Source organism: Salminus brasiliensis, chromosome 21, assembly GCF_030463535.1.
Source record: "Salminus brasiliensis chromosome 21, fSalBra1.hap2, whole genome shotgun sequence".
Lineage (NCBI taxonomy): Eukaryota > Metazoa > Chordata > Actinopteri > Characiformes > Bryconidae > Salminus > Salminus brasiliensis.
This window is the reverse complement of record NC_132898.1, coordinates 33,971,272-33,996,933: the sequence shown is the minus strand read 5'-3', so window position 1 is coordinate 33,996,933 and position 25,662 is coordinate 33,971,272. Positions and strand designations below refer to the sequence as shown.

At 42.3% G+C, this 25,662-nt stretch overlaps 3 protein-coding genes across 6 annotated transcripts in view; 1 reads left to right on the top strand and 2 right to left on the bottom strand.

Annotated features, from left to right (window-relative positions):
• Positions 1 to 2,239: 2,239 nt before the first annotated feature.
• Positions 2,240 to 18,547, bottom strand: LOC140543427 (anti-Muellerian hormone type-2 receptor-like). The gene is made up of 14 exons (XM_072666546.1): positions 18,476 to 18,547; positions 18,340 to 18,364; positions 13,810 to 13,962; positions 10,985 to 11,140; positions 9,495 to 9,596; positions 8,652 to 8,722; positions 8,335 to 8,550; positions 7,045 to 7,159; positions 6,775 to 6,932; positions 5,844 to 6,000; positions 4,504 to 4,640; positions 4,305 to 4,417; positions 3,447 to 3,619; positions 2,240 to 2,964 (listed from the first exon to the last, which is right to left on the bottom strand). The coding sequence occupies exons 1-14, from the start codon at positions 18,545 to 18,547 to the stop codon at positions 2,240 to 2,242; spliced, it is 2,373 nt and encodes a 790-aa protein (XP_072522647.1).
• Positions 18,490 to 22,368, top strand: LOC140542925 (cell division cycle-associated protein 7-like). The gene is made up of 8 exons (XM_072665882.1): positions 18,490 to 18,753; positions 19,640 to 19,954; positions 20,322 to 20,411; positions 20,596 to 20,736; positions 21,145 to 21,288; positions 21,450 to 21,599; positions 21,895 to 22,031; positions 22,285 to 22,368. The coding sequence occupies exons 1-8, from the start codon at positions 18,613 to 18,615 to the stop codon at positions 22,322 to 22,324; spliced, it is 1,158 nt and encodes a 385-aa protein (XP_072521983.1). The 5' UTR covers positions 18,490 to 18,612; the 3' UTR covers positions 22,325 to 22,368.
• Positions 22,369 to 22,992: 624 nt separating this feature from the next.
• ndrg3a (ndrg family member 3a) overlaps positions 22,993 to 25,662 on the bottom strand; it is a 33,558-nt gene continuing 30,888 nt past the window's right edge. For 2 of the 4 annotated variants that reach the window (XM_072665403.1, XM_072665401.1), the window contains 2 exons: positions 24,404 to 24,442; positions 22,993 to 24,028 (listed from right to left, as the gene is read on the bottom strand). In XM_072665403.1, the coding sequence (XP_072521504.1) occupies positions 23,859 to 24,028; positions 24,404 to 24,442 (209 nt within the window). In that variant the 3' untranslated portion in view covers positions 22,993 to 23,858. The remainder of the gene's footprint in view (positions 24,029 to 24,403; positions 24,443 to 25,662) is intronic. The other 2 variants (XM_072665404.1, XM_072665402.1) reach the window with 1 other exon arrangement.

The window sequence follows — 25,662 nt, the reverse complement described above, 5'->3', positions numbered from 1 at the left end:
GGAGAGGGAATAGGTGAGCAAACAAGGCCAAGTAGGTCTAGAGGGTGTCCTGCTCAGTCTAGTGGCACACTCCTCACTCTGCTCGCCTCACTCTGCTCTCTTTAGGCCTACTACAGGACCAAAAGCCCGATAGCAATGCTTAACAAGCGCTGGCCCGTGCACTACCCTTGATCTTCCTACTCAACCATGCAGTCTGATGGATTGTAATGGGGGAAGTCATTGTACATAACAAAACCCTAACCCTATCCCTAACCCTAACCCCAACCCCAACCCTAAACCCAGCCCCTAACCCAACCCCCGACCCCCAACCCAGTCACAGTTTATCCGATTTCATAAAATCTGTACCTTAACTGAACCCTCGCGTTGTTGTTCAAAGTGCTTTTTGCGGGCCGTCAAATCCGAAACATATAAAATCATATAAATATAAATTTATTTCAGCCTACAAGAAAAATCCTAACTTGAAAATGACTTACCAGTGCATCTCCTGGAGCTGGTCTATTCATTGGCATCGGCTGTCCATCCTTAATTTGTTTATAAATGTATTGATTTGTAAAATACTGATTTGCAAAATAAAAATGGACAAAAAAATTATGACAGACTTCATCAATACAATGTACAGCAACAGCCTATTTTCAGAGATTATAAAACCAACCAGAATAACAGCACCCATGATAACAGACACTGACAAATCATTAACAAACAAAACTGGGAGCACAACAGCAGGTGGGTTTGCTCATAAATGGCATAAGTGATCACATTCCAGGGGTTAAAATAACCCAAGCTTTAAAGCCATGAACTTTTAAATGGATTAGACACATTCCTTGTTGATCAACTCCATAAGTTATCACTGCTCTCAAAACTAAACAGCGGTAATGTATATGCAAATGATCATCCAAACATATGTTATATGAAAAATAATCTGTGTTAGGTTTGTGGAGGTTAAGGTTAGGATCAGGTTGTGAGTTGAGGTTAAGATTGGAGGATTGACAAATAAACACTTTGCAGGGTTGACTGACAACACATAAGAAAACACCAGCGCGAAACCAAGATCAAAAACTGGAAAACAGAAACAAAAGGAAAAACATCAACTTGGTTCAATTATTGCAAATGCTGAAGGCTAAGCCTGAAAACAAGGCCCAGCTAAACTAGGGCTTACGGCTAAAAAGACCAAAAAGCAAAAGGGTAAAACAGTGTACACAGACAAGGAAATTGCATACCAGCAGAACAGGTGCACACAGGTGGTGCAGTTCTGAATGAAGAATGACTAAAATGTGCATTTATCATGCAGCCCTACAACACCACCCGTGCCATCATGTTTTTAATCTAAAGACAAACGTGTGGCACAAACCTTTACCTAGCTTGGATTGCTTTTTATTTTTTTATGAAATAGTTTCTCATGCTTTCGGGGAACTAGATATTATAATATTGCCAGTCGAAACATAATTTACTTCAGTTGTACATACAATGCTAACTTTTATTTGAGCCACATGGATTAAGTAACAGAGGGCTTCTAAATTTGATAAACACATGAAGATTAAAACTGAAGTCAGACTATTAATTATATGCCTATTTCTGTGAGTATTCAGTGTGTATAAATCATGATTCTGTCATGATCCACTGGGTCAGACAATGAGGGAGAACACTCGCAGGGGATGGACCAAAGCAAGAGAGTTTATTAACTGGGCAGAAAACAATGAAAAAGCAGTAACAGATTAACAGGGTTAACAATAAACAAAAGACAAACATGACAAACAAACTGGGCAAACAAAAGAGCACACCTGTGGCTGGTGAGGGACGAGGGCTAGGCTAGCATGCCAGGGCTGAGCCAGAACGATACAGAAAACATAAACCTACAGGCAGCCTGGGGAAAACCGTGAGACAGAAAGACAGCGCGGGTCAGGTGCTTCTGAGACTTACTGGACCTCCGGAGCTGAGGGATCCGCTGCCGAACCCAAACAACAGAGCCGATAAAATGATGGGTTTTAACCTTAACCCTAACCGCCTTGCCTGTAGCCGAGGAGCTGGGCACAGCCACTGTAGCAGAGACCCTAGGCGTAGACCTAGGGCCATGGACTTCGGGAGCAGACGTCGCCTTGGAGTGGCACACGCCCACCTCCATGGGCTCACTGACGGGTACCACAGATAATGACGCCAACGACTCTGGATCCGTAAACCCACCCCGACGCTGAATAACCGGACCGGTGTGCCTTTCAGGCCTGGCAGCTAAACCCCCAGCTTTCTATGACATGGTGGGGGTAGGGCGACCTGGGAGCTGGTCGAGCCTGATGGCGAGCGTTATGAGCTCATCCAGCTCAAGCGACCCACCTCGGCACGCCAACTCCTGCTGCAAACGGGGGGCAAGCCCGTTGCGGAACTGGGCAGCAAGCATGGCATGACTCCACCCACTACGCGCAGCTACGGAGCGGAACTCCAGCGCATAGTGGGCTACCGACCTGCTGCCCTGCTTCAGCCACAGCAACAGGTCGCCCGGCGTGAGACCCCTTCGAGGACGCTGAAATACTGCCTTGAAGTGCTTCAGGTACTCCGAGAAGGGCTCCACGCTAAGCTCCTCCCAGGTGGCTATGGCCCAATCCAGAGCTTCTCCAGCGAGACGGGATACAAGAAAGGCGACCTTCGCCTGGTCAGTGCTGGTTCCTTGACTACATAAATACACCGAGCACTGAAACAAGAAGCCCTCGCAAAGCTCTGGATCGCCTGAATACGTATCCAGAATGTCCATCGGATACGGACTGGTGACTTGGCTGGGAAGACTAGCAGGCTCCAACGAAGTCTGTACTAGATTCGTGAGCCCTTGGATGTCACCCGCTAGTTGGGCGACTAGCTGCGGCCTACCAACGGCCTCAGAAACACTCTGTAGAGAGTGGTGCTGCTGCCCAAAGACTTGTCCTTGGGCTAGTTCCCTGGCATCCATCCCCGCTGTTCGGGGGTATTCGGCCGAGAATTCTGTCATGATCCACCGGGTCAGACAATGAGGGAGAACACTCGCAGGGAATGGACCAAAGCAAGAGAGTTTATTAACTCAAACAGGGCAGAAAACAATGAAAAAGCAGTAACAGATTAACAGGGTTAACAATAAACAAAAGACAAACGTGACAAACAAACTGGGCAAACAAAAGAGCACACCTGTGGCTGGTGAGGGACGAGGGCTAGGCTAGCATGCCAGGGCTGAGCCAGAACGATACAGAAAACATAAACCTACAGGCAGCCTGGGGAAAACCGTGAGACAGAAAGACAGCGCGGGTCAGGTGCTTCTGAGACTTACTGGACCTCCAGAGCTGAGGGATCCGCTACCGAACCCAAACAACAGAACCGAGACAGTGACAGGGCTAGCTTACCAGAACACAGACAACAGAACCGATCCACTGACGGGGCCAGCCTACCAGAACCCAAACAACAGAACCGAGACAGTGACAGGGCTAGCTTACCAGAACACAGGTGATAACTAGAGCGCGCACCAGAGCTGACTTCCTTGACGAGAGCTTCACGACCGAAGCGAGGAGAGTTCAGCGTACTCCCATGAACAAGCCCCTGATACTCCTCATGGTGCTCAACGAATAATGCCAGCACTATGAGACACCAGATCCAACCCAGTGTTGACCTGAGATAACCAGAGCTGTTGAGAGTTAACAGAAGCCAACTAAAGTCAATTCTCGGCCCTGGCTGCTTGCGCTAGCCCTCCTTAAATACACCAGCCCACAGGTGATACACATTAACCAAACGATGAACAGACACATGACAAACACAACCTAAAACCAAGATGGCGACGATGGGTGTCAACACAAGAGTCCTTTTCAACATAAAAGTCCAGAGCATAACTAAACATAAGACTTTGAAGGGGGAGCTCTTGATCGCCTGTGAGCCGCGGCCTGAGACCGCCCCTGGGGCGGGCGCGGTGGCACGGTGCGCAGGTGTGACAGATTTTACAACATATTTGATTTCAGAATGTCAGTTACTACTTAGCATCACAAACCTCAATATTGCCAGATAACTTTGACCCTGTACAGAAATTCTGAAACCTAGCTAAAAGAAAACAAAACAATATTGAAAGGTTTGACTTCAGACTTATAAGATATTAAAAATGCTAAAAACAACTGATTCAAGGTCAGGATGAAGGTAGAACACTTTTTTGCATAGAGAATACAATAAGCATTCACAGAGTCAAAGAATATCCTTTTCAAATGTTTCAAATCTTGTTTAGTGTAAAATCTTTTAACAAGCGCATTCTTTACAATGGTTAGACTAAAACCAGCCACTAAAGGTTCACATAGTTTTCAGGTTTTCACAAAGTTAGATCAAAAGGTAAAGAAGCTAATCTGCTGGCAGTGCACTGTGCGGTCAGCCTTGCATCTGCATCATGATCCCAGCAATCCTCAAGAAGCTCATGTAGAGAAAATCCCTGCAAATATAGCACATACAATCCAAACTGACTCAGACTAATTTTAAGATACTGACAAAAGTCTAATAATCTTTTACTGTTGGTACCTGGATGACTTGGCCCCACTGTGCTGGTACACTTGGGCGCCTTCTTTGCTCTGACACAAAAATGAGAAGATCTTCAAGGGATGGACTGGTTCCCAGTTCAGCTTCAAAAGGCAACATATGTGCTGGGACAGGAGAATCTGGGCATGAGCAATAAGAAAAAATAATCAAATAGACATACACATAAATAAAAACTTTTCATACTTCAATTTATGTCATTTATCTTACAGTGACATAAAATATTTTAACATAAGAACACTTCATATGATTTATTCTGAAATAATAGATGAAAAATGTGGACTTAAAAAGGGCTTTAATTCCAGTGCTTATTTTATCTGGTAATATGGTTCCAAGTGTACTTTTTTAATACTGTTTGAGAGTTTAAGTTTATAAAAGTACACTTTAGATACAATGGAACGTTTTTAGTACAAAACTAGTTCATATCCAAGTTTCATTTTGTACAGCAACTATACTGTGAACTGTCACAGTAATGGAACTTGGAGGCGGAGGCATAAGACATAATTGCAGGTACTTCAACAAAACCAAATTAAGCAAAACAGGAACCGAACAAAACAAACACTGGAAACTACCAAGCTGAACCCATACAAGACCAGACAAAGAAACACTTGAACCAAGGAACTACTTATACACAGACCAACAAGCAACACCTGAGGCTAACAAGAGGGTGGGGCTACATAGGAGGCACAGGTGGAAACACTATTGAGAAGGCGGGACTAGGGCAGAGACAATAAGCAAACATAAACAGAGCCATGTGCTGATGTGCAGATGGCAGGGAAAAAAAGAGACAGACCAGGAAGGGAAAACACAAGCTATTTAAACAATAATGTTCAAATAGTTCTGATCAGAGGAGGATGGGTCGGCTCCCCCTTGTGAGTCTTGGTTCCTCCCAAGGTTTCTTCCTCCAGCTCTGAGGAAGTTTTTCCTTGCCACTGTCGCCGTTGACTGCTCACTGGGGGTCTTTGATCCTTCATGTCTTACGTCACTTCTTTTTTGTCTCTGTCTTTTATTAATTACTAATTATGTAAAAAGCTATACAAATAAATTTGACTTGACTTGACAAGGGCAAGACAAAGACACCTGTTACACTTTACTAAAAGTACGCCTACATATATACAGTTAGTCACAGTCACATTAATGAATTTAAATGTGACAACTATGGTGGGCAATTATCTACACACACACCACAGACTAAAATTATGCTATCGGAACAACCTCCATTCCATAACCTACAGTATTTACACTGAGGATATGTCTGTCCACAATGAGCACAGTCATCATTAGTTTGATCATCTTTGTGTATCTTTAGTTAAATTAATTTATACCATTAAGGAGATCTGAGCAACGCATTATCAGCTCCCAAAGCAGCAGTCCTAAAGAATACACATCTCCCTGAAGCAAACACTGGCCACTGCTTAGATTCACACATCCCTCCAAGATTTCTGGTGACATGTACTGCAGAGTTCCCATTTGAATTCTGCCCTATAAATAGTAAAAAAGAAAGAATTAATATTTTTCTTTAGCCATGTCCCCCGCTAGCCTTTTTAAAACACTTACAAATTGAGTTATCCAAATATCCAAATGCACAATTTTTGTTAAAATGATTTGAGGTTTAACCTTGTTTTATCCAATGTATATTAGCTAAGGCCTACTTGATAAGGATGAAACTGTATGCTAACAAAATGGGCCAACCAGAGACCTAGCTACCCCACTCCATCTGTGTGATAAGTGTGTGTGTGTGTGTGTGTGTGTGTGTGTGTGCATTTAAAAAATACATTTTCTCTAGACGTTTGCGTTTGCAACTGGTTAGCAGCAAAGGGTGAGTGCATGAGATGGAGTAAAATCAGTGAGCTATCTTCTGAAGCATTAAATCATGATAATATGAAACCAATGAATAAAAACCTCTGTAGAAAAGAGAAGCCCTTCATCCAGACCATACTGGCTTCTTGTTTTCCAGGAAAGCTGGACATTTTTACACAGACTTTAGATGCAGGGAATCATCTGTTTGTGAACTACTTTTACTGACTGCGTTTCCAAACTAGTACTTGTATCACACTGAGGGGTGTGGGGTGAGAGGGTGGTGTGGGGCGGGAGTTGAGGGAAGAGTTTGTGGAGAGGGAGGGTTTTTTGATCATCTGCTGTTGAGAAGCCAAAAGTACTTATGATCAACAAGAAAATGGCATGTGGTCAGAATCAATCAACTGCATGAGGTGAACATAGCTGGAGCTAGAAAAACAAAGAATAGGAAGAACTAACCTCTTTTCCACTGGAGTGGTCCTGCATTGCTGGACAGTTTCCAAAGCACTGCAGCACCATGGAGCAACCAAAGTCACACAGAGCGCAAGAACCATCAGCCTTCACTAAAACATTACTACTGCTCAGATCACAGTGAGCTATTGCTGGCTTATATACACCTGCAGGACAAAAACAATGTTCACAAGAAATGCATTTATTATTTTTCACACTGTCTTTAAATATTGGTATAGACCCATAAAAAATAATATCTATAGGTCTAAAGGTGCTCACCATTCTTATTCAATTCAGTATGGAGATAGGCCAGTCCTTGTGATAGAGTCTGTGCTAGTTTTACAGTAGATGTCCAGTCACACACAGTTTTGGAGAGGAATGCATTTAGAGAACCCTAACACAGACAATATTTAGAACATTTGTGAGTGAGGTCAAAGAGTGTGAAAAAAACACAAACACAACATAAAAAAACTTGTGGGGTAAAGATAATGTGATTGATCTTAACTAAAACGGTTGTTATGCAGGAGCATCAGGTTGTACAGGAGTCTCTGACTCTACATGGCAGCTTGGGTGTTTCCACGGTCCGCTGTCATGGCGACTCATCACGGCTTAGATATTTTCCCAGGCCTCACGCCAGAGTTACTCTACATTTTGGCCTGGAGCTCTCCCGTGCTGACCGCTGGAATGTCTGTACCTCACGGATTTGAGGCCTCGCAGGCTGCTGGGAAACTGAGTGTTGTGTTTTGTTTCTAATAGAAATCACTCTTGTCTTATATAGCTTAAGAGCTTAAAATAATGCCACAAATGATTACAAATGCAGAAAATATGTGTATTTACATGTATTTCCTATAGAGCATTTGTTACCTTTTTTTGTACATCCCTTAAATGATACATTTTTTGATTTCCTAAATGTGAATAAATCTTCTAGAACAAATAAACCTTAACATACACATTTTCTGCAAAACCCATTTTAATTTCTAAATTCAACATATTGCAAGAAATAAAGTAAAAAATAAAACTATATATTTGATGTACAATTACTTTTGCACACAACAGGTTTTTTCATTGTTTGTAAATGGTATATTATGTAAATGAACAGTAATTCTGCTTTAGAATGAGCAGAAGCAGCAAAACTTGTTTAATTAACTAATGTTTTTAAGAACTAGTTAACAAAGTACTTTCCGCATTCCACAGCTTTTGGGAAACTCACCCAAAACTCACTGACTAACACTAATATGAATGGTCAAGGCTAAACGGCTGTGTATATACAAATGCATTGGTTTTCAGAAACTCTCAAAAACAATGAATTTGAAATAGGTTTATTACAGTGGTTCCCAACCCTAGGAATTCCTTGTCTGCACATATTACTAGTTTTCTGCTCTAATACACTGAGGAGAAGCTTGTTAATTAACTGATTAGGTTTGGGTGGTCCTCCATGACAGTTTCCATATATGGACTATGAAATCTGAACAATATTTACATACTACATTAAACTTCACCAAGCAAGATGAATCAGGTGTGTTTGAGATATGGGCCTTTTAAAAATCACTGTAAATGTCAGAAACTCACTTGCGTTGCCAGTTCCAAAACCAGCACAAGTTCTTTCCCCATTCTTCCTACTCCAAGAAACTGTATAATTCCATAATGTGTCATGAATGGCAGCATGTACACATTTTTCTCTTTAGTGAAATCCTGCTTCAGTGTCTCAGGAAACACCTTCAGGGCTACTGATGATCCTTGGAAGTACCCCTGTCGCACATATGCAAAATGGCCACATGCCACTACCTTGAACATAAATAATTGGATGAAAAGAAAGCGAAACATAAGTACACATACCAACACTATGTCCGAAAATTGTGAATTGCAAAACGTCCAGCTATACATACCTTTTGTAACTCCACACTCCCTAGGTCAAAGTCACATTCTTCTGAAATGGCATAGGGAGGTGTTTCAGAGCCTTGGTATGGAGAGGAGAAAAAGCATTTAAATGGAGCACGTCTACGTTTGCATCAATACATCAGTGTCACACTATTGTCCTGTTTGTGTCCCTCTGCTCTGTGTCTCCTGGTTGTCCTTCTGTCAGGTTGTTTTGGTTTTCCCCTTGTGCTCTTTAGCACATGGCTCCGCCCAAGCCCCACCTTGTCCTAAGTGTTCCCACCTGTGTCTCCTTTGTTGCCCTGCCCTCTTGTTATCCTCCCTAGGTGTACCTTGTCAGTGTCTGTGGGATTCTCAATATGAAGTATGCCAAGTTTGGACTGGTGTACCTATGCTCTTTAGAACACTGCTAATACTATGACTGTGTCCCAATACACACTAATAGTATAACATATAAACTGTATATTAATCTTAATTGTGAAGGTTTGGCAGGTTAGTGCACTAAATATTAATTTATTAACCCTTTTTGTATGTCACGACAAGTTTTCTTCCTGCCTACACCACTGCACTTGCATCGCCATTTTTTTCTAGCATCCACACACCATAAAGCACACCATGGAAGTGCAGCGAACTGGTTTCTGCATTTTATCCATCAATCTTTGCCTATACTGTAAGCCATGCGTACTGTGTATTCCAGTGGGGCTGTACACACCAAACCATTTCCACCATATCAAAATTACAATTTGGATTAAGCAGAGGTACCGTAACACTAATAACTTTAATAACTTTAATTCTAACATTATTTGTTCAGTCAAAATGAAAAAAAAGATCATTCTAAAAGATGGAAAACTTACTGCAGTCTTTGACTAGATGTTTCCCCTTTGCAGCACTTATGAGAAATAAAAGAATAACCAGAGCTCCAGCAGGAATAACAAGGACGCTGACACTCAGTAGATCTATAAAGAGAGAGACAGGAGCATTTCTCAAATACTCACAGAGAGATTGAAACAATACAGGGTTTAACATGTAATTTATATGTTTGATTTTATACTACTACTAATAATAACATTATTTCTTCTAAACAATTCTTGCTCTTGTTTGTGTCTTATTCATGCTTTGGATTGTAGTCTTGCTGTATAATCCAATTGAGCTTGAGCTTCAGATCATGGGCTGAAGACCTGATAGATTTTCTGAAACAGACCAGAATTAGTAAAGTGCTTCTGTCAATTATGGGTGAGAGCTGCATTCCCCTTAGATGTTCCTAGAGGTTCCTTTGTCTTGTTGTTGTACTCTAGGAGGAAATTTAAAAGACCAGTCACTTCTGAGAAGATTCAACACTACTAGTGGGGTACTCAACGTTTCATACAGGGCAAGTTGGTTTTGGATAACTTTTTCTTCAATAAATGAATAAAATCCTGAAAAGGTAATGTCAGGTATCTTTTTTCATATTAAATTTATATTAAATTCTGCGCACCATCAGGCCCCTGCAACTCATCCAGAATGCAGCGGCACGGGTCGTCTTCAATGTCCCTAAATTCAGCCATGTCACTCCACTGCTGCGTTCTCTCCACTAGCTTCCTGTAGCTGCTGCCCGCATCAGATTCAGAACCCTGACGCTGGCCTACAAAGCCAAGACTGGACCAGCCCCTCCGTACTTGATGGCAATGGTCAAAAGCCGGTCTGCACCAAGAGCCCTTCGAGCTTCAAGTACGGCTCGGCTCGACCCGCCATCCCTCAAAATCCACGGAAGACAAGCGTCCAGGCTTTTTTCTGTCCTGGCACCAAAGTGGTGGAACGAGCTGCCCCTGGGTGTCCGAACGGCCGAGTCGCTCGCTGTCTTCAAACGCAGACTGAAGACCCACCTCTTCAGAGAGTACTTGGACAAATAGTACTATGGTCGCCTTATTGTATTGTGTTTAGCAATGTCTAAGCTTAGAGGTATCTTTGAATTATTAGTCTATTCTAACTAGCTAAGGTTTCTTTCTTGGGTAAATAGCAAAGCACTTTGTAAGTCGCTCTGGATAAGAGCGTCTGCTAAATGCCTTAAATGTAAATGTAAATTCATATTAAAATGTACTTAAAATAATCTGTACTTGTAAAGCCACTCACTTTACCAGGTCAGGGTTAACCCATTTTGAAAACCATTAAACCACCAAGTCTAGACAGGACAGTTATTAAATCACTTATGAAATTAAATTCCAAATACCAACAACTATTTTTTCCTAGAAGTTGCAGTAGCTACATAAAATTGTAAAGCAGCGAAACAAGAGAAAATAACTAAGCAGCGCCACTGCTGTGACACTTAAACACTTCAAAAGCAAATAAAATTTTCACATTCATGAACCTGAGGTGTGGGAATGCTGCGTTTGTTTGGCTTGGTTATTTAAGGTGATGTTACTGTTGCAGAAGTCTGAGCTGCACACACATCTGAGGTAGTTCTGATGATGTATGGATGCATGACATGATGTTTCAGGGCAGAATGTTTCTGTTATGCTACAACCTAAGACAAGAGAAAACAGCAAGAGTTAGAAGCAGTCCTGAACTTTAGACTGTAGTTTTCATTTTGCTACTTTGGGTTAGGGTTCAGTGTAATTTAAAAAAAAAAATGTATATGAAGATGTAGAATCATATGTGCTTTTGCAACCAGTGAACCAGACGGCGAACTCCTTCTGAACGTGAAACAGCTCCGATAGAGCATACACTACCGAAACCCGTAGACTCTCCTAGAAGTCTCATGAACGTGAGGCCAACATAACGCTTGGCGTCACAAGAGTAATTCAAGAGTACCCCAGCTCTCAGGTGAACCAAATCAGAACAAACATGGCGCAGTCTGTAAACAGGTGTCAACATAAAAGTCCTTGAACATGAAGCCTGTGGTCCGCGGCTCGGGACCGCCCTCGGGGTGGGCGCGGCAACGCGGACCTGACAAAACCCAATAGCCAATAAATGTCTGTACCTCACTACTATATTAATTATTCATACTTTAAATCTTTCTATTATTTACCTATTTATATTAACTGCATAATATATATCTACTATTAAGTTTAATAATGATTTATATTGCCCCTGTCAAGTCACGTCGGCGGCCCCACCCGCCTCTCAAGCCAACCCTAACCCTAACCCAAACCCTAACCCAGGCAAGCAGTGCCAGCTGTCCCGGTTTCAGGGTTTGGCAGGCGGATGTAACCGTGACTGCCCCAAGGCGAGCGATGCCGTCTGCCCAACTTCCGGCCATGGTGGTGCTTACTGCCCTGGTGTCCACGACGACGGCGCCCCCAGCGCCGCCCCCTGCGACGGCCACGGCACCCCCAGCCTTGGCCCCTGCTATGTGGACGGCGCCCTCCGCGTCTTTGCGCTTAAGACGCCCACCGCGTCAGTTCCAGATTCTGCGACCCCTTGGATGGCGCCTACCTGGGGTACTGACCATCATCGGCCCCGGGGTAGGCCACAGTGGTCTCGATCTGCAGACGCCTAGTGTCTCTGAGTAAAGTTGGTATTGATTCTAGTCTGGTTTCTTGTTTTCTAGTCACGTTCTTGTTCACGTTTTCACCCCAGTCATGTTATGTCTCAAGTTGGTGGTTGGTGTGGTTGGTGTGGCACAACAGATAACACCACTACCTGCCACTGAGCTACCACACCATGTGGGAGACTGGGGTTCGATTCCCGGTCTGGGTGACCATGCTGCGCTACACCAATAAGAGTCCTTGGGCAAGACTCCTAACACTACACTGACCCACCTCTGTAATACCAGTAACCTTGTAAGTCGCTCTGGATAAGAGCGTCTGCTAAATGCCATAAATGTAAATGTAAATGTAAATGTAAGTTTGCCAGATCAGCCTGTGGAGTCCAGGCCCCTGGACGTGGCCACCACGGCGGACTCGCCGCCGGAGCCTGCGGAGGCGAGGGGATCCCCGTTCACACGGTCAGGCGGGGGCTGGGTTCCCATAGGCGTGGGTGCCGGAAGCAGCGCTTCATGGTCTAGGAGAAGTGTGGTTCCCTGGTGCTGGCCAAACAGGATGTAGGCCCCGCATGACGGCGGGGGTTAGTACTGTCAGGTCCGCATTGCCACACCCGCCCCGGGGCGGTCCCGAGCCGTGGTCCACAGGCTTCAAGTTCAAGGACTCTTATGTTCATGTCACGTGTCACAGACTTTTATTTCTGCATTTCACGTCACTCACCATGGACTTTTATGTTGGCAACCCTCTCATGAACCACGCCATGTTTTCTGTTAGGGTCACGTGTGTTTCATTTACGTTCATTGAATGTTTTGATTTGGTTCACCTGAGGGCTATGATATTTAGTGAGTGAATGCCGAGAATTACGGTCTGTGTCCGTCAAGTTCATGTGCATATCGCTTCTCTGGTTGCTACATGGTCGCCTTGAGGATTCGGTGACTAATCCCTAAGCTCCTGTTCACGTCAAGTAAGTTTAGTTGCGCCTGACGAGCGCGGGGTTTCGTTTGTTTCTTTTGCTGGCCCTGCCAGTGGTTTTTTAGTCTAGCCTTACCCCCCTTGTTTATTTGCCCCATCACACCTAGCTCCCTGGCTATCCTCCAGCCTCAGATGGCTTTCATGTTTTTGCCCATGTTGGTTTGTCACATTTGTATTTTGGTTAATCATTATCCCCTGTGTTATTGCTGCATTCTTGTCATGATATATATCTTTAAAATATTTTTTGATATGATAGCAGGATAAGCATAAACACAGGTAACAGTGTTGCAAAGGAATATAAAGAATAGTCAGGATAGTTCTAATAGCAAAAATACAAATTACAATGATTATCAACATAATTGTAATCACTGTAATAATAATTTAGTCCATATTAATAATACCAAAACATACATAAACAATTATAATTTATTTACAATCAATTATAGTTTATTTATCATCATAATCACATATAAAATCAGTCATCAATTAATATAAACTGAGGCCAGAGCTTAGAAATAGTAAGGCAATCCTGAAACATGTAGCACTGTTCCAACTGCTTTGTTACTCCACAGTATGGATCATCATTGTTCTGTCTGGGCTTTAAAGAGGTGGTGGACATTGTGTAAATAAAAGTGATTATTTAATTTTTTAGAAAACCAAATCAGGTTCTATTACAATTGCACATCTAACAAAAACAAACATATGTACAAAAACTGTGACCATGGTTTCATTACGTTACCTAAGAGGTCTGGCACGGGATGCCCAGGTTCTAGCCTGAAGAAGCCCATGCAGCACTCAGTCTGAGCACAGTGCTGAATGGCCCCACTTATGTTCCCTGCTCGCTGGGCCTTTTCAGTGTTTCGAGGGCTAGCCAAGAACGCACATCTCCTCCCTGAAGCTACAGGTAGTGCAGAGATGTATGTAGAGAACAAGCCTATGAACACTAGAGAAAATATAGAGAGCATTCAGTACATTATTTAGTTTTATATGCTGTTGAGGTCTGCCTTTAAAGGGCCTAGTTCCTTTCTTTCTCTGAAATCCACTTATGGTGTGTGTGTGGTTGTATTTACCAAAACAACTAACAGATATTTGCTTGGCATTTGCTTCATTACAAATAAACATTCTACACTTATACAGTGGGGGGGGGGAAGTATTTAGTCAGTCACCCATTGTGCAAGTTCTCCCACTTAAAAAGATGAGAGAGGCTGTAATTGACATCATAGGTAGACTCAACTATGAGAGACAAAATGAGAAAAAAAAAACCCCAGAAAATCACACTGTCTGATTTTTAAAGAATTTATTTGCGAATAATGGTGGAAAATAAGTATTTGGTCAATAACAAAAGTTCATCTCAGTACTTTGTTATATATCCTTTGTTGGCAATGACAGAGGTCAAACGTTTTCTGTAAGTCTTCACAAGGTTGGCTCACACCGTTGCTGGTATGTTGGCCCATTCCTCCATGCAGATCTCCTCTAGAGCAGTGATGTTTTGGGGCTGTCGGCGAGCAAAACAGACTTTCAACTCCCTCCAAAGGTTTTCTATGGGGTTGAGATCTGGAGACTGGCCAGGCCACTCCAGGACCTTGAAATGCTTCTTACGAAGCCACTCCTTTGTTGCCCTGGCAGTGTGCTTGGGATCATTGTCATGCTGGAAGACCCAGCCACGTTTCATCTTCAATGCCCTTGCTGATGGAAGGAGGTTTGCACTCAAAATCTCACAATACCACGTCCCATTCATTCTTTCATGTACACGGACCAGTCGTCCTAGTCCCTTTGCAGAGAAACAGCCCTAAAGCATGATGTTGCCGCCCCCATGCTTCACAGTTGGTATGGTGTTCTTTGGATGCAACTCATCATTCACTCTCCTCCAAACACAACACATTCTCCCAATACTCTTTCGGAACATCCAAATGCTCTCTAGCAAACTTCAGACGGGCCGGATATGTACTGGCTTAAGCAGGGGAACACGTCTGGCACTGCAGGATCTGAGTCCCTGGCGGCTTAGTGTGTTACTGATGGTAGCCTTTGTAACGGTGGTCCAGCTTTCTGCAGGTCAGTCACTAGGTCCCCCCGTGTGGTTCTGGGATTTTTGCTCATCGTTCTTGTGATCATTTTGATCCCACGGGCTGAGATCTTGCGTGGAGCCCCTGATCGAGGGAGATTAGCAGTGGTCTTGTAGGTCTCTTTGGAGGATTATTGCTCCACAGTAGATTTCTTCACACCAAGCTGCTGCCTATTGCAGATTCAGTCTTCCCAGCCTGGTGCAGGTCTACAGGTCTGTTTCTGGTCTCCTTCGACAGCTCTTTGGTCTTCACCATAGTGTTAGGAGTGTGACTGTTTGAGGTTGTGGGCAGGTGTCATTAATACAGGTAATGAGTGGAGGACAGAGAAGCCTCTTAAAGAAGTTGTTACAGGTCTGTGACAGCCCGAAATCTTGCTTGTTTGTAGGCGACCAAATACTTATTTTCCACCATTATTTGCAAATAAATTCTTTAAAAATCAGACAATGTGATTTTCAGAATTTTTTTCTCATTTTGTCTCTCATAGTTGAGTCTACCTATGATGTCAATTACAGCCTCTCTCATCTTTTTAAGTGGGAGAACTTGACTGACCAAATACTCCCCCCCCCCCCCCCCCACTGTATATGGAAATGGCCACTGTTCTTGTTGGCAGTTAAAGTGCTTCATAAAAAAACAAGGTAAACTAAAGTAATAATAATAATGACAATGTGGATGGGAGAGAGACCATCGTAGGCTGAATGAGTGGGCCTAAACAATTGCTGTATGCTGAACTGGTATAAATGTATTTTTTTTACAATATTTACTAAATCAAACTTTTGTTTTAGAAAATAATTTAAAAGTTTTCTTTGATATGGGCACCTTATGTATTTGGTTTGTGGTTCTGTCATTTTCTATTAATGCTGCAACAAATAGATGCACACGTGGCAATATGTGGAGCCCAAGTAATGAAGTAATGAAGTAATGAAAACACCTGTAATGAAGTTCTCAGGCTCACTAAGCTGTTTTATTTGAAACTAGTTTCATGTCCACAAGTGAAATGATGTGTAAGAATGTAATTAAATTGTTGGGAAAATGGTGTAAATTGTCTTTTAACTTTGTAAGCTGTGAGCAATCTCATAAAAGAATTCTGCTCTCTGTCTCTGTGGGCCGTGGTTGACAGCCAAAGCCTACCAAAGTAAAATACATGTACTGCTATATAATTACATATTGTGATTGCATCTAAAAATCAACAACATTTGAAACAAATAAAAATAAATATGAGCACAAATGATCAACGGATTTTTCGAAAAAAAAAACCCAAACCTACACATTCCATATTTTTTTCTAAAAAGACACAAATGGAATGTAGGAATGATAATAATAGACAGAAAAGCATGACTATATCAAACTGCCTCAATAACGCAAACATAACTGGCTATAACACAATTGGTTTCCTGGGGAAAGCTACAATGTCTCTGCTCAGTTTTAAGTGACATTAAAACAACAATAACAGTTTAAAATATGAAATAATCACATGCATAGATCTGTGCTGTGGATGTTTGAGTATTCGAGTCTTATTTTTGTGCTCTTCAAAGCATAAACAACAAATTACACACAAAACAACCTTACGTCGGAGCACTGCATTACATCCACACATTCCAGTTTATTCTTTGCCACAGTGGGCTCTACACACAGTCATTTCTAATTATTCTTAACAAATAACAATGTTAACTCACTCAGAAAGGCGGTGGTCAGTGCATTCTTTTGTGCCAGGTGGACAAACAAATACTGAACACAGGTACTTCCAGTAGGTCTGTTAATAGATGCAGAGATCTTCATAGTAAATAACATAATAAAAATTCAGCAAGTAGGTCCTTTAAACCCAGAACAGTTCAGAGCAGATCAGTGTGTCTTCCCAAACCGAGCGTTTAAACCCACTGGAGAGTGAGAGAGTGAGAGAGAACTCTGTGATGGCCTTGAAGTTCCCTTTCACTCCCACTTACGACACACCATAAACACAAGTTCTCAGCAGACAACGGAGACATACAAAAAGTCATACACTCACAAGCTTGTGTATTTTTATGCCCAAATAATAATAATAATAAACATGTATGGGGCCTTGAGAAATGATTGCAACATTTTTCACAGATTGAACATTGCATATAAAGCTTGGTACACCTACACAGATACACTAATAGACAATTATTAGACAATCAAATAATTAGCACCCGAGGTGTGAGTGAATGGCTGTGTGAGGTACTCTGCGATACTCTCTGGTGATACTCTCCAAGGGGGCATTCCTGCCTTGCACCCAGTAAATCGAGGTAGGCTTCAGACCCTGAGCAGTAAGAAGCTTAGAAAGAAGAATAGTATAATAAGCAGATTCATTCACATGTATAAACTCTCACAGTACATAACCTAACACTTCACACACACACTTTTCCAGTCTGGTCCTGGTGAGGCAATGCGCAATTGGATTTTAGTTGATGAGTGAAATATATGCTAATGCTCAGCGTCCGTCTTAAACAGCTACACAAGAATGAAATTCTGTCTGCACCCAAACCGTCCCTGACATCTAATACCGTGCCCACCATCCTCACGTGCTTCAGACCCTTTGATCCATTCCCATATGCTTCAACCATTCTCGCAGTACCCATCATTGTCCCTCCTAATACACACCCATCTTGTCACTATTCTCCCTCTTGCTCCAAAAGGGTTACCACTTTCCCAACATATCCCCTACACATCCACTACATAGAATTACATCACATTTAGAATGATTAAATATTTGTAATAAATGTTATTATATTATTAATGTTAATAAACATTTGAGAATCTCATAAGATACAGCAGTCTAGAATTTACTGAGAGCTGCTAAAATGTAAACTGCCCAACTTTGTTGTCCAGACTAAGAGACAATCATTAGAACTTTTCTTCATCATCATCTGGGAACGTCCGTTTCTGGAGCACACAGCAGTTCGGCCTGTTGGTCTGTAGGAAATGAACCCAAGCAGAAATAAAGTGGGTTAGAGTTCATTGTACTGCAGTCTGGGCTGGTCAGGCTGGGGTCAGCAGGGGTATTTTTGAACTTATTTTATTAGTTTACAGAAAATAGAACTAGAACAACAGACTGGACCTGTGCAGCAACTGCTACTGGCTGAGCCCATCCTTCTGCTGAAGTGGACCAGGGTCCCCTCCTTCCCCAGACTCCTCCACTGTCTCCTGGGTCAGAAGTAGGAAGGGGTGAAAGGGTTTCTGGACGCCGGCACTTTGTAGTCCACTTTGTGAAGTCCACTACTTTATCCTTAAACACGTCATCAGTAATATTAATCTTATTAAAAATAAAAGAACAGCAATAAAAGGAGGAACAGCAGAGTAGACTATTTTAGCTCAGGCCGGAAGCACGTGAGCCTCATATAAGCAGGTTAGCTGCGCGAGGACCGTCTGCTTCAGCTGCTGGCGGGAAAACGGCGACATGGTAAAACTGGTCCATCCGTCAGGAGCCGCTGCTGGTTTAACTGGAGAGAAAAGCCCCTGTTTTAATGTCCTCCTTCTCCTCCCAGGTGTCTTTAGGAATGCCCGAGCTGAGGAAGGAGCTTGCGGACATTTTTGCTGAAGAATCAGAAAATGATCAAACCTTTCTTGGATTTTGCGACGCAGATCTGAGTGACTGTGACTGGAAGGTGGGTCTGATCTGAACTGGTTTAACTGGGAGTCTGAAACCGTGAAGCGGTCAATCCTGTCATGGACGCTCTAATGTAGCCCTAGACCCCTGGTGCTCAAAAGCTAGTCTAGGCTGTGTCCCAAACCTCACCCTAGCGCCCTAACTGTAAGCAGAGTGCGCATCACCATTAGTAGTGTTTCTTCACGCGGTGTGTGGTTTGGGACGCTGCCCCACACTGGGGTGCTTTTAGGGCTGATCTGGTCCAGATTTGTCTTCTAGCTTTTTGAACAGTGAAGCAGTAAAATACTTTCTGGGAAGCTGTTGAGTTTTTAGGGTGATCTTAATAAATTCAGCTGAATCTGGCAGAAGCACAGTTTGCTCAGATGGACAGATTTTATTCCCTGTTTGGTGTCCTGAGACTTTCTCCCCTTTTCTTGGTGTTTAATACAAATGATCTGCCAACAAGACTCTGCTGAAGTGAATAAGAGGGAATTCAGGTAATTACCAGATAAATTATAAATCTGATCACAAACACTTCATAGTGAAGCGTAGATCTGTGGCTTTGTTCATGGTGAGTGATTTTCATCTTGATTAACAGTGGTGTCTGGTAAACTAGATTAAAACAGATCAATAAAGTGGCATAATAATCAAAGTGCAATTACAAAACAAATGGCTGTTTTCCGTCATGACCTCAGACAGTTTAAACCTAAATCGTTGTTTTATTGAGACAAAGTTTCTCCTGATTTTTTTCTTTCTGTTGAGTGTTTTTAAAACATTGGCTTGTCACAGATTTGTAAAATTGACTCCTTTTTAAAGATGACCACACCAGTAAGGAGTGTTAAAGCTGAGGGTTGCATGGTGTCCAGTATGCTCACGTTTGACTTGACCCACAACTGCTTTTGTAGGATTCTGAGTTGGACAGTGATGATAAAAGCACTGAGGTTTCTCCAAAGAAGCAGTCTCACGTGGGATTTACACTGAGAATAGCTCTGCGGCCCCGAATAGTTCCTGATGACAGTGAAGAGGAAGATGCCTGGGAAATGGGGAAGAAGAAGATGAAGAAACCTGCTAAGGCTAAAAAGACTATAAAATTGGAGGTGGATGATGCACCGAAGAACCCTCAGAAGAAACTGCCATCTCCTTCGAAGTCAGCCTCTGATTCTGATGAAGATTCTTTTCTTGCAAAGAGAGCATTGAACATTCAAGCCAACAAAGCCATGGTCAGTGGTCAGTTTAACTTTTTTTTTTCATTTGTAACATCAGGTCACATTAGTCGTAACAGAACAGAAAATAAGGTTGTCTCCTTTTCATTCAAGACCAAAAGTGTATTTAATGTTTCACAGAAGATCTGCTGGTGTTTTTATATATATATATATATAATATTTTGCACCAAGAAATGTGTGGAAGTGGGCATTGATTTATGCTCTCGATTGAGCAAATCCACTGCCCAACACCGCATGTTGCTAATTACAGCTGCTGTAACAGACAAGCTGACTGCATGCTCAGTGTTTTTTCAGCTGATCGGTTTAAGTTATTTAAATTGCATTTAAAAAATAAGGTTTTAATTGTCTTGTGTGCCTTGATTAGTTGGTTCAGCTGATGGCAGATCTACAGAAAATGCCTGGAGCCTTACTGAAGAACGCAGGACACGCTCGGAAAAAGGAGCCGCGCACTGAAGTAGGTTTGAGGGGGATGTCGTTTTAATGTGATCCAGTGCTGCCCTTTTTTATCAGTACAGTGTTTATCCACCATATTATAGTATTTCAGATTTTATTAGATGGTCACTGTTGTATAATGGGATAGATGGTGTTTCTATTTGAAGATAATTCATAAAGTTCATTTGTACCCCATTTCTGATCAGCGCGTTCCTCGAGCTTCTGAGCCACGTCGCAATCCAGAACGGGTATCAAGGAGACTAACTCGCTCAATGGGGACTGATGACCTCTCCACTGCTGAAGCCAGCTGTGAGCTGGAAATGAGTTTGGAAGAAGAGCTAATGAAGGTGTGAATGCTATCAGCTCTTTCTTTTGGTGCCATCTTGTGGCTACAGTTTGGAGATACGCTGGTGTAAGAAAAAGGTTTTAGAGCATCAAAGACCGTAGAACTGGGTTACCTAGAATCACCTAACCCTGTGTGCACGTGCTGGTGTATATATTCACACATAATCTCAAGGCACATTAGGTTAGTGCTTAATTTTGCAAAATTATCATTGATCTAATGCTGTTCGATTAAATTAAAATAAATGTATTATTTATTTTCCCCACCAGCCTTGATTTATTCCCAAATATCAGCAGAGCGCTTCATGCTTCTCGTTTGCGGTGGGCAGTCACTCATCCAGCTTAAGCAGTTGAAATGTTTACATTCATTTCTTTACAGGGTCTCTCTCTTGGTCATCCTTATTGTCTTTCAGGTCCATTCCAAACCACAGAGACGTGAATCCGTTCGACCCAGTCAAGGCAAGCCACACACTATCCGACCAGTGGAGGAGATCACAGAGGATGAGCTTCAGTTGGTGGCTACGACCATGACTGAGAAAATTTATAATCGTGTCACTGTGAGGATTGTGAAATTCTTATTATTACTCTTTCCATGTTTAAGCTTACTAAATCATCCCCTCCTACTGTTTAACCTTGCATGTCATGTTACAGACTTGGGTTGTTTCCTGCCAAACGCTTTCCGACTCTTGCAATATTAACATGCCATCACTCATCACAGGGCTCCACTTGTCATCAGTGTCGACAGAAGACACTGGACACAAAGACTTGTTGCCGCAGTGAAAATTGTCGTGGGATACAAGGCCAGTTTTGTGGTCCATGTCTTCGTAACAGATATGGCGAGGATGTGAAGACGGCCCTTCTTGATCCAGTCAGTAGACACTTTTTTCTTTTTTTTTTTTCTTTTTTCCTTTTCACTGCGATCATTTACTGCTCTGTGAGGGTCATTTCACACCTGTTTAAGCTTGGAATTAGATGTAAGTAATCTAACTACTCTGTTCCTGAAGATCATGCTGTTACTCTTGCCCTTTCTGTAACCTCCTGGCTCATGCTGGTCTTTAAAATTTAGTGGTGGCCAAAGTCTAAAGAGTCTTTACAGTCTTAGACAGTTGGAAACTGAAACCTGCATTTTTTTTTTTCTGAGTTAAAAAATTTGACATTCACAGCAATGGCAGTGCCCTCCTTGTCGTGGAATCTGCAACTGCAGCTTTTGTCGGCAGCGAGACGGTCGCTGTCCAACTGGAATTCTGTTTCCGCTGGCGCAGTATCACGGCTTTTCTGATGTTCACTCCTACCTGTGCAGGTGAGGTGAGTTTGTAAATCCAAATTTTCATGATGACTAATGTGGATGGAGTTTGTCACTCTGTCCGATTCTCACATTTACACAGGGCCCAGTGTGTTTCAGTATTAACTATTTGAAATTGTACAAGCACCAAACATGCATGCAGCATGACCTGTTAACTGTGTACTTTCTGGTAGTTTTAACGTAGTGAAATTTTGATGATAATGTTGTAATTTGGAATGTTTGAATATCCTTTTGTCTGCTTTTCTTATAGTCTTCGTAATAAATTGAAAACTGATGAAGAAGAACTTTAACAGGAAAATTTCCATTTGGACTCGTGGTGGAAAATGTTCGAGTGTTTAAACTAAATGGTTTGTTCAGATGTCCTTTTAATGTTTTTCCTTTCATAATAAAACCTTTTGCACTTCAGGGTGTTAATTGACTTTGTTTATTAAGAATGAGGTTTTAGTTTTCAGGCCATTGACTGACATTATCAGGATTAATTTTGGGCTATTTTTAAATGTATAGTAAATACATTTATGTAAACTGTCAGGCTTCACAACCCGCTGCTTTGTAATAATCAAGTGATTCTCAGACTCAGATTTCTGGTTGGGTGTTTTTGGGTGAGGAAAAACTGCAGGCAGTGAGTGTTTTACTGAAACTAGCATTTCGGAACAGGCTCATGCGTCTGGTGGTGCTTGACCATTTGTAGAGCAACATAAGTGCAAGTGTGAGGAACCTCTCCATCAAATTTTTAAAACTCACTTTATACTTGCAGACCTTTCACAACTATAGATCAACACTGCACTTTTTAAAAGTGTATTAAAACTCCCGATGTCTAGTTCATCACTGCTGATGTGCACAATTCTGACACTGATTCTATTGCATTTCACCTCCATCCACTGAATTAGTTTCCATCTGAACTGTTTAATCAGGTAAAGCCTAATGTGGGATCTTGTAGAATGTAAAGAATAAACTACAGTTAACGAGAGAACATGATCCTGCTTTATTCACTAGAAGGTATAAATGAGCATTATGGGTAGACAATGACCTCATCAGATATGGTTCCACAGTTATGGTCTGAAGTTTGTGTGTACATACAAGTTTGTGAGAACTGTTTAAAAAAACAAAATGTAAAACAAGAATGTGGTCAATTAAATTAACTTTTAAATAAACAAATTGTTACAACTGCATTTTAACAAGAAGGCGTAAGGGGAGGGGAGGGGGGTAGTAGTGTAGTAGCCGGTGCTGGGCTTTTTACTACCAGACTAGTAATGTGCTAAACGCTGAACACCTTTCTAACGTTTGAAATGGTTTTATCAGCCCAGCTGAGCTAACAGCATAATACTACTGCCCGTTAATCACAGCAATAGAGTTCTTCAGGTTACAAGAGGACAAGTGATACAGGAATGGTTACAGATAAAAGATTACTAAAAAAAGAAAAACTCTTCTGCTACATCTGTGTGGTGGTTGTACGTCTTTAGTGTTTAAATGGAATGATGAAGTAGATGCTTCGTTACTGACATCAGCTTCCATTATGTATGGCTTAAATCTGTTAATTTGCAAACAGAAGGGAGCCAATGAGACAAAGTGATGTTATCATACAGCCCGCCTGGCTGGCCGGATGTGGTTTACCTTTAAGTGGAAGACCCTTCGTATGACCATACAGACCATACTGCAAACATGTCTTATTGTTTTGTGAACTGGAGATGTGATGTGATGTGTGTGTATCACTAATCATTACCACCTCCATTTGCCATAGCAAACAAACAGATGATCAGTAAGGGGGGGGGGGGTTTAGGAACAGCAGACAGACTCAACACCCAAGAAAGAGAATAAGAGACCGGCTTAGCAGGACACTTCCATGGTCTGTGGCTGGGCCTGGTTGTCCAGAGCTCCTGTGTTGGGGCTGTCCAGAGGGCTGTTGAGGTTGCGCATGCGGGTGCTGTCCATGGAGGCGATGCTGGATGAGGAGGTGGTGCGCGAGCGGGCAAGGCGGGTCATACCAGCCGCTGGTACTGAAGACGGCAAGAAAGATCCAGAGAGAGCAAATGAGAATATGACAATCCCTTCCCTTACACTGATCACTGACATTCTTAATTCTTAACAAAAGCAAACACACAGCACCATGCAAACACATACGAAAGCATGCAAATCTGAACTGAGAAAAAAGCCATAAATGATACTTGCATTTTCTTTCTCTTTTAATATAATATACTATATGTTGTGAATGTGTGTGGGACTAATAAAGGATTATCTTATCTAAAAAATAGAAGAATAATTACTGGGTTTATAACCATTACATACATATATCAAACAGATACATGCAAACACATGAGCAATCAAACAGGCAGAAACTAAAGACACAGCTACCCAAACGTGTTGCCTTGTACCTGATTCACTGCTCAAGTGGCTGAGCAGAACATAGGGAACTGTCGGAGGTGCAAAGTGAGAGGAAACAGAGGGAAAGCACTGAAATACAGGTCTGTGTTTTCAACATTCTGAATGTGTGTCTGACGCGGGTACGAGTGTGAGAGACAGGAGAAACAGTGTCAGTCTATCCTTAAATACAGACCTCTTGCAGATACAGTACTGGTTGCTGAAACTGCCTCAGGACAGAATGGCAGTTTGGTCTTTAAAAACTGCAAAGAACAACACACTCGAATCTGCTAACAGTATATATGACTTTAAAAGCTGCCATTTACAAACAGCTCCTCATAAACAGTTCTGCAACAGCAACACAGGCCTGTTAGGATTAGCCAATTAAAACTCCTTATTAATCAAAATCACTGCTAGGGCAGTGGTGGTTCAGCGGTTAGAGCGCCAGGATATCGATAACAGGGTTGTGGGTTCGATTCCCGGGCTCGGCAAGCTGCCACTGTTGGGCCCTTGAGCAAGGCCCTTTACCCTCTCTGCTCCCCGGGCGCTGGAGTTGGCTGCCCACCGCTCTGGGTGTGTGTGTGTACTCACTGCCCCTAACACATGTGTGTGTGTGAGTGTGTGTTCACTACCAGATGGGTTAAATGCGGAGGACACATTTCGCTGTACACTGTACAGTGACAAATACGTGCACCTTTACCTTAAAATATAAGTAATTATTCAATCAAAGCCACACTCTGTGATTAGCATTATTTTCTTTCAAAGACTAAATTAAGAAAAGTTGGATATTAAATAAGGTGGTAAAGGTGGTTCTGAGAATGAGCACTGCTACATGAGTTTTGGATTAGGAGGCTGACAACACTCCACATTCAATGTGGATGGATCATGGTTCACATCCTCGTGACATCCTCAGAGAGGAGGGTCAAGAAATGGTGAATCATGGCTACAGAAGCGTGAAGTGTGAGGTTGTGTGTTCACAAAAGAAAAGTATGGCCGTGGACCCGTTCCTGGATCACGGACAGGACAGGATGGGCTGTCTATTCTTCAAGGAGAACTTAACATGTCAAACCTGTTAAACCTGGCAGGAATAATTCAAAACATTCTGATATACTAGATTATTCGTCAGGGTGTCGCATGGAGTGGCAGGTGTCGCTGTTCTTTGATTGGCACAGTAGACGACTGACAAAATCATGTAAAAAAATCGAGCTGAATTTGTCTGATCGCGTGATTATTCAGACTGACTCAAACTGAACCACTCTGACTAGGGTAAGGG